This window comes from Plectrocnemia conspersa, unplaced genomic scaffold (genome assembly GCF_051122295.1).
Source record: "Plectrocnemia conspersa isolate PC_06_02 unplaced genomic scaffold, ASM5112229v1 ptg000010l, whole genome shotgun sequence".
Lineage (NCBI taxonomy): Eukaryota > Metazoa > Arthropoda > Insecta > Trichoptera > Polycentropodidae > Plectrocnemia > Plectrocnemia conspersa.
In genome coordinates, this window is record NW_028277174.1 from 3,923,122 (window position 1) to 3,937,474 (window position 14,353).

At 27.9% G+C, this 14,353-nt stretch overlaps 1 protein-coding gene across 2 annotated transcripts in view; it reads left to right on the forward strand.

Annotated features, from left to right (window-relative positions):
• Window positions 1-609: 609 nt before the first annotated feature.
• Hr38 (Hormone receptor-like in 38) overlaps window positions 610-14,353 on the forward strand; it is a 75,970-nt gene continuing 62,226 nt past the window's right edge. Inside the window, exon 1 of one of the 2 annotated variants that reach the window (XM_088195127.1) lies at window positions 610-1,190. In XM_088195127.1, coding sequence (XP_088051253.1) covers window positions 1,001-1,190 — 190 coding nt within the window. In that variant the 5' untranslated portion in view covers window positions 610-1,000. The remainder of the gene's footprint in view (window positions 1,191-14,353) is intronic. The other variant, XM_088195129.1, reaches the window with a different exon arrangement.

Consider the following 14,353-nt stretch of genomic DNA (forward strand, 5'->3'; position numbering starts at 1 on the left):
ACATGACGCACTGAAGAAACCTGTCAAGTCATGATGGTCAGTAAAAGAAAATAAATTAATTTAAAAACTACGTATTATATGATTCTTTTACCCAACTTTTGATTAAAATGTATTCTACCAGGTAGTTGACAATTGTCTTCCACCTGGTGTTACGTTAACGTTAAATATTTTTTTGTGAGAAAAGTGTTTTTTTACTAAATAAATAATAATTAGCGGTAATTATACGGTAAGTCTGATTTCGTGTGCTGCAATCTAAAATATGTCATCGCGCAAAACAGAGCTTTCTCGGAGGCTTTCCCGCGCCCCGGTCTGACGTTTCCGCGCCCCCGGTCACGTGACGGCCGATGCAAGCGAAGGTCGCGCCCGCGATCAATAGCGCCACCCCTCCAGCATCGACCCGGCACGTACACGCCAGCCCGACTAACGACCCGCCAGCGACATGCCAACGGGAAAGCTCCGTACTAACGATTCCGTTACGGCGGGGGCGGACTCCGTGCAAGCGCCGCGCTCGTGACGTCACCGGTGACGTCACGCGGCGCTCACACTCCGTTACGCGCGTGACGTCACCGCTCGCTCGCATATATGTGATAGCGACCGGCCGCCGCGCTCAGTAGCGAGCCGGTCGGCGCCGCGGACGCTCAGTGACGGATCAGTGATAACTCGGTGTGTGTGAACACACAGCAGATAGGGATAGGCACGATGTGCGAGTGAGTCGGCCGTTCGATTTGATCGAAATCGCGACCGCATGAGGATTCTTCTGAGCGAGCTGGGGCTGTCTTCTGGCCTGTCGCTGGCCTCCGGAGCCGCCCCGCTGGAGGCGAAACCCGGCAACAGGAGCCCTCGCCCCCGGGACTCGCCAGGTGATCATAGTGAACCATAAACAGTGAACAACAAACAACACCCGATACAAACACTATTATTTCGTTCGATTATTTGAGTTTATGATTTATGGTTTATTTATGTAAATCGGTCGGACTTGAAAAATGTCATATATGGGAGAATGCGTACCAAGAACACGCCGATAACTAACTACAAATACGGAAAAGAGACTTTTCCGACGTTGTGCGTTCCGATTCAGGCTGAAGAGCTTTCGGTTCGGAGTTCAGGAGCGCCTGCGTTCGACTCCAACAATAACCATTCAGCTCCTTTCGACCAGACGACTTCTCCTGTCCGCTACCAATTTAGCAAGCGTACGTATTTTATTTTATTTTATTCATTTATTTATTACTTTGATTTTGTTTTGTTGTTTTTTTTTAAAACACGTACACGTTATGAAAAAATACATTTAAGCGCAAAAGCACTGTTATGACTAACAAACACGCACACACCAAGTAAGCTTTAGTGATATATATTTTATTTTCTCCACCATATTTACCTGATTTTATACTTATTCTAAAAGTAATTTTAGATAAATATAAAAACGCCATTATATTAGATAATAAATAAACAAAAGAATTTAAACTGCTTTACGAAAAAGTAATATTTTTACGATTGAGTTTTTTATCAAACATAAATATTTTTTATACTTTTATTGTACACACATATTAAATAAATATTAGTTTTGTGATTTAATACGCATTCTTAAAAAATCACGTATTATAAAATAAATATTTCAATGGTTGATTTAATTTAATATGATAAATCTCTTACATGGATATTTTAAATGTGTAGCAATGTGTGTAGTTTAAATTCAGTATTATATATTTACAGATGATACATTTTTTAATAAATATGAATTTAATATAATAAATATATTCTTTTTGTATTTAAATAGTATAAAAAGTTTAGCGATTTATTAATTTATAAAAATATTATATAGTAGATGATACTATTTTTTAATTGAAATATTAGTTTTGTAGAATAATAATTATAAAAAAAGTATTTTATAGAAATAGCGTGATATTCTAATATGTTTTATTAAATACTTTTTAATTAATATTATAGATAGGAAATAAACTTTAAAAAACTAATATATAATTTTTAAAAGCTTACTGTATTTATATGGTAAAAAATATAAGTTCTGCGATTTAATACTCGAAACCTTTGTTTAGTAAATAAAGTGAAAACTGATTTTTCAATTTAAAATATAGTTTTGTAAATTCATACTGTTATATAAAATATCGTGATATTCAAAAAAAAATAGTAAATATACAATTTTGTAATATAGATATAAAATAAAAGTAAAAAGACTCGTCTATATATTTTTTAATGTAAATTGTATTTTTATATTATTAGAAGTTTTGCGATTAAATACTTAAATATGTTGAATAAAAAACATTTTTTAATGAATAAAAATATTGAAAAACTTCTTTTGTAAATGAATATAAATATAAAAATCCACCATTTGAGAAATAAATTAATTTTATAATTTAGATAAAAAAATATATAAAACTCGTCTATAGATATTTTTAAGGATATATAGTACAAAAAGTTCTGCCATTTAATACCCAATATGTTTAAATAAAAACATAAAACAGAACAGATTCTTATTTATTTTTCAATTTAAAATACCGATTCTGTAAATTAATGTTATGAAAAAAACTGAAATGAAATAACGTGATATTCTAATATTTTTATTAAATATGAATTTTGTATTATATATACAAAATAAGTTAGAAGACCCGGCTTTAGATTTTTTATAGTATATATGAAAAATTCTGCGATTTAATATTTAGTATTTATCAGTAGAAAAAGCATTTTTTTATTAAATAAAAGTATTATATAATATATCGTGATATTCTAATATTTTTTATTAAATATGAATTTCATATTATAAATACAAAATTTAAGATTTTTTTTATAGTGATTTATATAGTATGAAAAATTTTGCGATTTAATATGTATTATTAAAATTTTTTTTTTTAATTAATTAAAGTATTATATAATAGATGAAAACTGATTTTTTAATTTATTCTATTATATTTAATTTGTATTTAACAGAAATAATAGAAATATTACGATTTTTTTAACGTTTAAAGTTTTATTAACAAAAATTACCTGTTGCATAATTATTTTAAGAAATAAAATATTATGCAACAGGTAAATTTTTTATTAATAATACTATTATACGTTAAATAAAAATCGTAATATATTGATTATTTTTATTAAATACAAATTCAATTTAATAGTTAAATTTTATATGACATTTTAAATATGAAATGTAATATAAAAATACTATAGCAGTTTTGCGATTCAAAAATGCATGTAATTTATAATAATGTATTTACTATAAAATACTATTATATTATCTGTTTAGTTTTTGTATTAAATATAAATTCTACATCATTTTTTTTCTATTGTGCATACGTATAATAAAACTAGTTTTGTAATGATATATTAATTTGTATTAAACATAAATTTTGTATGATAGATACTATATAACAAGTGGACAAGTATATCGTTTTATTAAACAACTGTATTCACGATTTATAAAAAATCTTAGTCTTGTAATTAAATACTTATTCTAAAAAAACTACATTCATCGATTTGCTTTATTTTTTTACGTATAACTTTTTAAGTTATATTATTGAGAAAATAGTGTAAAAACAAGTAATTGATAAATTTATTTTAAATTGTTAATTTAAAATATTATGGATTATAAAAACATATGCTTCTAATAATGTTCATTTTTTTATCATATAAACTCGTACATATTTAGTTTTTATAATAATGAATATTAAAATAATAAATTCATAATATATAGCGTGTTTATAGTATATTATAATACATAAGCATTATATATTTTTTTTAACTTTAAAATATCAGTAATGTATGTTTTATATTTCACACCCACTTTGATAATATTGTTTTAAGCAAAATATTTTTTGTTGTTGCAAATGTAATATATTTTTACAATATTACAAAAAATTGACATATATAATTTAATATTCCAAGAAACACTTGTTTAAGTATATATAAAACCTATATTATACTTTATTTCTATAACCTTATAATAAAATAACTTATCCTTTTTGCCTCTGCATATTATAAGTATTACTATAAAAAAATTAAATATATATAATATATACAATAATAATGGTTTTTGATGTACTAAGTTACCGGAATCCACCTGAAATGCCCCATCATACCCTAGAATATTTCCTCTGGAATTTTTCCGTGAAATTTTCACACCTTCCAGGTGCATGCTGGGGGTTTCACACGAAAATAAATCCCGTCCGGGTACGTAGTACAGTGCCGGTCTGTTAATAATAGTTACCGGGTCAGACCGAGAGATGCTGGAGCTCCAACAACAATGTCCGTCCGGACTGACGGACATATACATATGTTGTATTCTCTATCTCTATGTGTTTGTGCAAGTAGTATATAGGTATATAAATAATTCGACCGCATCGAGTATTCCGGATCGTACAAATATACTCGCGGGACAGATGCATCCAGATGCGGTTTGCACCAGACGCGTTATGCAACCACTACTGTAGTGAAATTTGACAGTTAAATTCGATCGATTGAGTTAATAAAACTAGAGATTGCTAACCCAGTGAATTAAGAGATACGTTTGATTCGGGAAAATCGATGGCAATGTTAAAGAAAAGTTTTATTAAAATAAATGTCTTGAAAAAAAATATTTACAATAAATCGAATAACCAATATAAAATATGTTGTAAGAGAGATTTAAATATGCGTTGCATAATTTTTATTATATATACCTTAGCATATAAATACTATACTAACACGTGCAACTTTTCCAAATAACAATATTACAGCACGTAGTAGAAAATATTCGCACGTGACGATTCCACCACGAGACATTTCTGGCATCCATACAAAAAGTCCATACCGATAATTCTCGTCGCTAATTTTAACAAACAAAATTCTCAGCTAACCAACACTAGATTTAATCAATAGCAAAATAAAACACAGCAAATTTTGCCATAGGCCTTGTAAAAAACGCCCACTCTTCTATTTTCTAATATATATTTATATATATATATATAAAACATTTTTAATCTTGAAACATTTGATGATGTCGATAGTCAGAGTTCTGCTAGATGTGTGTATCGAGCCTTCGAGCGACTCAGACAATTAGTGAAAGTTCTTCGGATGCTGCGGATGTACTCTTGCATGCATCCACGTGCATTTTTCTTATAAACAATGCCCCGAGAGTGTCTCATTAATATTCGGATAATTTTCATCGCCCCGGGGCAATACGAGACGAGATGACGGCACATCAAATATTTTGCTTTTCACTCTTCGTGAATGGCCACAGGCTGGTGCAGAAGTCGGAAACAGGGTCAATTTTAGCTCTTCTATACACACAAGAGCAACATTTTAATATTCAACATAGTTTTGTTGATAAAAAAATATTAAGCAACGCTTTAACGACGCATAAATGCAAATACTACATCGGACGACTTTGTACGGCTTAGGCGGCGAAAAAAAACGAGCTTTATTTTATTTTTATATTTATGGGAAAATTGGTAGAGCCGATTGTTTATTTATGCATATTATTATGAGGTATATAAAAATATATACACGGTTCGTGTAATACGTCAATTTGACATGTGCGCTACCACCTCATCCTTTTATTGCTATCTGATTCAAATGGGCGGTAATAAAATATATTTTAAGATTCACGAATATGTTATTAAAATATTTTTTTAATACAGTTAATAATATGTTACTTTATTTATTTGCGTGGTAGTTGAGTTGTCACATAATAAAATAGTAAGTTAAATAAATTTTAATGAGTATTAAAAATTGATTTATTAAAAACTATAGACACTAAATTATTAAGTATGTGTTAATAATACGATTTGGTTATTTAATGTGACATATTCAAAAGTAGATAATAAATTATATTTATTAAATTGTCATTTTTTATTAAAAAGTAATTATAATAGTTTTTTTAATTAAAATTAAGCACAAAGTTTATATAGTACATACATAAAAAAATGAAAAATCATATCAATGCTTTTATTTTTATTTATCAAATAAACGCGCATTTATAAGTAGCATGATATTATTTAATATTAAATAAAACGCTAACAATTGCAGTAAAATAAATATTTAATTAGTAGTAAAATATCATATATAAGTTTTATACATGAAATATACTCAAAGAAAAGTAAAATCACACCAGATATTTAAAAGTAGCCTATAATATATTATTTTATAAAAATATAAAGTGCTTATAATTTATGCTTTTATATATGAAATTCACTTAATATAATGCAAAATATAAATATCGACGCATTTAAAAGTAGCCTCTTTTATATTTCATATTTATTTAGAAAAATATTTATAAAATATACATACATACATAAATATATCTTTTATGTGAAATACACTTAAAATAGTACAAAAATCACAATGGTTTTCTATTAAAATTTAAATAGTGGAGCATTTAAAAGTAGCCTCTTTTATATTTTATAATAATTGAAGTAATTGTTAAAAAAAATATTTCATTGAAAGTATTACAAAATAGTAAATATATGTTTTTAATATATTATATATTTCCCTTAAATTAATGTAAAAATCATGCTAATGTTTTTATATCATTTTTTTAAATAGCGAATATAAAAGCTTTAATGATATTTTCTATTAAATAAAGCGCTAATGTTAGAAAATTAAATAATTTATTGGTAGTAAAATATCAAATATATTATATATATTTTTATAAAATACCACAATTTTGCATTTAAAAGTAGCTCCAATAATATTTTATATTAATTAAAGTGTTATTATATTATACTTCGTATATATAATATAAAATTCATATTTAATAAAAAATATGAGAATATCACGTCATTTCATTTCAGTTTTTTCATGTTATTTTTTAATTGAAAAATAAGTATGAGTCTGTTCTGTAATATTTTTATTTAATACAAAAATATTTTTTTGTTAACATATTGAGTATTAAATGGCAGAAATTTTTGTACTATATATCCTTAAAGATATATATAGATGAGTTTTATATTTTCTTATCTATAATATAAAATTAATTTATTAGTTGAGGATTTTTATAATTATAGTAATTTACAAAAGTAGTTTTTAAAATTAAAAAATAAATTATCATATGTTCTATAATATTTTTATTCATTAAAAATAGTTCAAAATATATTTTATATTTATTTAACCAGTAATATAGCAAATATATTTTTTTATATATATGAAATACACTTAAAATAATTTAAAAGTCACAGTAATGTTTTTATATTAAAATATAAATATTAGCGCATTTAAAAATAGCCTCTTAATATTTAATATTCTTTAAAGTGCTAATAAATATTTCAATAAAAGTAAAATAAAAAATATATGTTTTTATTATAAATACATATATGTAATTCAATCAAATTAATGGTAATATTATACTAATGGCTTAAATCATATTTTTTATAAATGGCACATTTATAAGTAGCTTCAATGATATTTTATATATTTAAAAAAGCGCTAATTGCTGAACACTAAATATTTTATTTGTAGTAAAATATTAAAAATATATTTCAATTTATTAATTACACTCAAAGGAATGCAAGGGTTTTATATTAATGGCGCATTTAAAAGCAGCCTTTTTATATTTTTAATTTACCATAAATTATTAAAAAATATAGTATCTAATATATGTTTATACATATGAAACATACTTAGAATAATGCAAAAATCCAGCATTGTTTTTTATCAATTTATAAATAATGGCGCATTTAATAGTAGCCTTCTTTTGATTTTACATAATAAATAAAGTGCTAACAATTGTTTAAAAATAAATATTTCATTGCTAGTCAAATATCAAATATTTAAATTAATGCAAAAAGCACTTTACCCTTTTTTATTTTTTTTCAGGGAGCTAATTTTAAAGTAGACCCAATATATTAAATGTACGTTTTTATTACGAAATTTTGAAAAAGGCATTTCAAATACACTGAAATTACTTAAAAAATAACATCAACAGTTTTATATAAATATATAAAAAAATAATGTATGTAAAAATATTTCCAATACTATTTTATATAAAATAAGGCATTAAAGAAGGGTACTTGATAGTGTTTATTAATATAAGTCAAATATAAAATTACTTAGTGGATATTTTTTAATATAAAATTAAACAATTTTTATTGTATATTATATTAATAAATGTTACTTTTAAATTTAATAAACCGTTTAAATGAAAAGAAAATATTTTATATTATTTTATGGTGAAGTAAAAATAGTTCTAATAAAATAAAATTATATTATATGCAAAAATAATATAAAACCAAAACATTCAGCCTAATCCAGAGATAGTAATACGCGCATTTGTTATCTTACTCACGCCATCGTGCAAAATATATATGACGAAAGCTCTCAATTTGATAATCCCACAATAAACTGATACAACGCCAAAATGACGTCGGATCGATCGAAATAAACCCGACTGTGTATAATATTATCGCATCGCGTAATTCGTCCGTATCTGTCCAGATACGGCCGAAAGCTCTAATCCACCGTGAAAGCTCCCGGCGCCGTTATCCGTCAGATTTACGACGTCACGCGACGTAACAGCTGACTTCTCGTGTGACGTCACAGTGTGAAAATCGGTTTGCATGCGGGATATCGCACAGCGTCGTGACAAACGGCCGTAAAGCCTTCCCGGGGCTAATCGAATTCCAACTCCGTTATTATACATATAGACCCACAAGGTCAACCATTTCAAAATAGACCCTAGGGGGCGGTTTTATCGCACCGCAATTAAAGTTTGGATTGCGAGAGAAAGGGGCGTAATAGTATTGATTCCACTTGGAGTGCCTTCTGTTTTTATGAATATATAACATGGAGAAGGAGCAACAATTCTATTGATTGAATGCCTATTGTTTTAGGCTGCTACAAATATTTTTTTAAATCAATAAGAAGCACTTGGTTAATTTATTTATAAAAATATATCATTTAAATATCGAATGCCTAGGTGCTAATACTTTAAATATATTGTATAAATATTTAAAAGCACATATTCTGAATCAGCTTACTATTTTTTTTGTAGTATATAATAATATACAAGGAAGCCTACTTATTTTAAGACTACATCTTCATACGCGAATTAAGCGATTGTTTATAAATAAAAGCTTTAAGCTCAGTTACAAATTAGTGAAATTAAACTTATTAACCACATTGTGTTCAAAACAAATCATGTGTATACGTGCCAAATAGTGTAGTTTCGTGCAACATGACGCCTCAGTCTCTCGCCTACGTACGAAAGCTTCTTTTCTGCAGAAAGTAAAATTGGAAAGTCTATTTTGGTCCGTTATTTATGTACTGGGAAAGCGAGCAATTCCCGACGCACTCTGACGTCATCTCGTGCTCTCGACGATCCTCCCTCGGATATGACGTCATTGCACTACCACAGTCAACCGCGACCCACCCTTTTGTGATACAGGAAATGTATGCCAAAAGGTGTTCCATAACAAAATAATATTATTCTGCTAGCATTATTTAATATCCGAAAATTGTTTGATACTTAATTATTATATTTTCTATAGAAAATGCTTATTGTTGTATATAATTTAATCATGTGCAATTTTAGTCAATAATAAATTTAAGAACTATCTGTAGTATATAAAAACATAACAATTTAACAGTTTCCAATTATCCAATCAATCTATTAGTTTATTAAAAAGCAACCAATAATTTTAAACGACTTGCGACGTTTGCATTAAAGCGCCAATTGCTTCACGTTTACAGTTACGTTATATACGTTTCGCATATTGCTAATTGAGCTGCAAAAAATTGACACGAAATGTTTACATCTTCATACAAATTGCACACATCGCATCTAATGTGTATGTGTTTTTAATTTACCAGCGTTGCATACGAAAAAAAGTAATATTGAGACGTCCATCACGCGTCTAATTAAATCTACGTGAGAATTGCTTTACCTTTATTGAATGAACACGAGCCGTTTTGAAGACTCAATTAAGATCCGTAAAAGTAGTACATATTTTAAAAAACAATAATAAAGCGCACGATCGCTAAGCGCTTATTATTAATTAAATAAATTATGTTGGAGTATCTTTTTCGCGTGCTTTGCATGCGTTCGCTTTACAGCTGTTGTATCGACCCAAAGCTCACAAAAAGCTCTCTCACACACGAACGCTTTTTCGTTGTGTTAGTCTCTCGTTTCAATGGTAATCTTAACAGCACGTGTTGCTATCGCTATAGCGTCACATGTATATAATATATATACCGAAAATTTTATTTCACGCGATTTTTATCGCTATAATTAAGTAAAACGTCACATGCGATCCTTTAATTTTTAATATTTAATAAACTTATAACCCTGACCTATTTGCGACGTAAACAATGATTTTTTTAAACATTATTATTATTTTATTTAATATTTTTATTAACACTTAACACAGTTATCACCTCATATTGCATAATAAAATATAAATATACGCAAAAAATAGAAAGTACGCCATAATAGTGCAGTTGAATTTACTCATCAAACAATTTTATTAAACAAATAGAAAACAGCATTTGAGCTACTTTAAAATATTTTTAAAGCTATTCAATTTTACATTTTTATAAAATTTTCCTTATTGAGTATATATTTTAATACATATTTTACTTAAATGAGTCAAATATACATACATATATTTTTTTATTGAATATTTTTTCAACACTAAATCAACAATAGCACTAAAGATAAAATAATCTCAGTTAAGCAATATTATGATTTATGTATTTCAACCCAATATTCATGCAAAATATATGTAATTGTAGGTAGTCTTTAGGGGTTGTTAGTGAGGATATTAGGACTGACATCAAAGCAAATCCGAGATTAACGATACAGAAGCTAACATAAAAGATCAAATTACTCGCCTACATTAGTTCACAGTCATTTAAAAAATTAGGAAATGTGTTAATTTTCATAATATGGGCTTCTCATAAATCGTCGCACAGCAAATTTCAATATGTCAATAATTAATGATTTATTTATTTTTAAATCGAATTATTACTAAAGAAGTGGATTCTTCACTTTAACACAAGATATAAAAGTCAGTGGCTAAATGGCAATCAACCCCCAATTCCAACCTTGAGAATAGGATTACACCCCAATAAGATAATGTTATGCATTTAATGGAATATTAGGAGCATAATTCTTTATAGGCAGATAATTACAATATAGACATAATGCACTCAGCTAATTAATTTAAAAGCGAATCAGATAAAAAATACCTTCCCTTATGAATTAAAAAAGGGTAATTTTACACTAAAACCGCGCTCCTGATTCTAAAAAATCAATGGATCATCTTGTGCACTTCTTTTTCATCCACCGAATCATTCAGATATTGCTTCAAACGATTATTTATTATATTCCTGCAACATTTTTTAAGTGAAAATTTTTTATTGCTTCTAAAAATATATTATTTTTCGAATCAGATTTAAAAAATAAATAATTTTATAAGAAGATCAAAAAAATATATTTTATTAAAAGTATTGCATTAGCACCTTTAAAAACGCAAAAGCTTATGGAACAACCTGATATATAATATATCTATTCAGTTTCTATAAACAAGCATCCACCATATTGAAAGCTTGTGTAAGCAGCTTAACCCAGTACGATATAAAGTCAAGTTCTAGACACATTTTCATCTGCATAATTCCCGCAAACGTGTCAAGGTCTTCTCCCAGCCTCTCGGGAAAACTCTTACCCGTCGACCGCTGCGCCATGACGTCACGCGCGCGTCTGACGTCATCCCACCCCGCCCACGTGTCTCCCGCCATCGATCCATCTCCCCATGTGCTTTTATCTCTCTCGTCTTTCCGAGTCTCCCAAGCTGACCACGTAGTCGGCGCCCACGTAGATAGGCCATCTTCTATTTCCGTACGTTCGATTTTACGTCAAGCGCTACGTTTGACGTGGTTGGCGGAAAAGCGCGTCACATTTCGTCGACGCTGTTTGTATCACGTTAAAACTACGTAGGTGTGACATCACGTGCGAGAGAATACGTTTGGCGTACGTATACGATTAAAGCTATTTTCGATTTAGATATAATGAGATAAGAAGCGGCCAGACAAAATTTATGTAAACAATAATAGGCACTAAAAGACTAATATAGACTAAAATAATTTAAATGCAATGCAACTATTTTTCTATATATTCTACAACAAATCAAACTAATGTTAAGATTGATAAAAGTGACTCTTGAAATAGAAACAGGCACAAAAGTAAATGATAACAAATTTTATACATGTTATTCTATAAAACCTTTTATACATACATATGTTTTGAAATAAATTAAAACCAATTACTGTAGTTTACTATCTAAATAGCAACATAAACAGTATTTTGCTCTTAAACAAATCCCTTAAAACCTAATAAAATATTTACAGTTCATTATTTATTATTGATTTTGGATACGGAAATTTTAGAATCTGTATGTAATAAAACATATAACAACGGTGTAAAAAAAACAGTGGTGTTCAAAAGTTTTTTAAAAATAGTAAATAGTAAATGAGTTTCAATAATGATAACTAGATCAATTCGAAGCGCATAGTCAAATTCAGCCGTCTTTTCAAGTTGTCTACATTGAGGAGTTTGTTGCCTCGATGTTGACGTGCTGTTTGAGCCTTGTTTCATGTTTAGCAGCGAAACGTTTTATAGCACTGGTATGTCTCTATTGACTCTAGCATACCATGCAGCATTTACAATGTTTTGTAGCACTTTATTTTGAAACTTTTTTACCATTAATTTCATGGTTGATACACAGTATATATGATTTTAATTTTAAATTTTGGTTTTGTTTCGGGCTTTAAATTTTCATTTATAAAACAGTTTAAAAATAAGCGAAATAACAATGTTTAATATTCTTATGTTTTATTAAACATAAACAACGTATTAATTAAATTTAATTGCGTCAAAAATTTTAGTTAAAGCTTTAGGGTATTACATAATATGTATAATAATTTTTAAGTTAAAAAAAACGACAAAAAAATAGATAAAGTTAAATTATCCAAATCTTAAAATATGTTTCAATTTCTCAAAAAGTTCAGATACACGTTTTTTTAAATTTGATCAGCTGCTTTAAAAAGTTAAAAGTGGTTATTAAAAAATTGAAATTTATCTAATCACAGTTTGTTTGTATCTTATGAGTGTGAAAATTGCGTGATGATTATTTAAATATTATATACATATATTTATACTTATGTATTAAACTGTAAGTGATATTTATATTTATTGCACTAATACAATACTACTATTTGTTGATACAGTTTTTTTATGCAAAATGTATACATTTTTATGGTATGCCACAAGTGTAGGATATTGTTGTTTATATGTACTATATTTTGTGGTAATAACTCATGGTTTATGACTTATACAATTTTTTTTATTTCAATGTGTCTGTGAGTTATAATTAATGTTATTATAATTACAAATTCGATTCTTTGCCAATTTGACAGATGAAATGGATTTTATTGAATTAAACATTCACTATAATAAACCTATACTGTAGTCAGAATCATTTTGAACCCTGACCTCTCCGAATCAATCAATCAATCGACGACGATACAGATCGATACAGATCGCTAGGGTCAAAAACCCTAACGATCTCCCGAGACGCGACCTTCGGCGTCCGTTAACTCTTCGGTCCACTCTCGATCCGAAAATGATGACCTCACCAAAGTGTTGCCAAAGACACATGATGCAACATCATCTCTCGCCAATTACGCCACACGTATTTTAATGGGCGCCCGAAGATTCGCCCGTCGGTGATTTATCGTATTTACATACATACACATGATGTTAAGTTATGAAACTTAAATTGTAGAAAAAGAACGTCTTACGTGTGTATGTATGGATGTGTGTAATGTGTGTTATTATTTTTGGGAATTTTAACCCTGCGGGTTATTCCACTGTCATATTGTGATTGATCGATGGATCATTTTTTCTGCAGTGTATTATGATTGTGTTTATATTATATTGAAATATGATCTTTGAGTGCATCAACTTTTTATATCGATCAGAAGATGCACTTTTATAGACGATCTTTAAAACGAGTTTGAATTCATGAGATGCATTCTACAAGTTTTATTAGATCATAAAACTATATGGCAAAAACATGAGCTTACTTTATAACTATTTTTTATATATTTATAATAATATATATTTATTACTCATTTAATTTTTTTTAAATCAGTTATTAAATATTAAACTTTAATTTATATTTAAAACAGACTATATTATTATTTAATTTTAATCATAAATTTCATTTGCGAATAATGTTACGCGTTACACACGGATTTGGTTGTTTCTTATTTTGAATAAATTACTGTGTATAAAACAATTTATATATAGTTAACCTAACTGACATAGAACTGTAAATTGACAGCGTAATGTCTATATACAGTTCTTTCATTA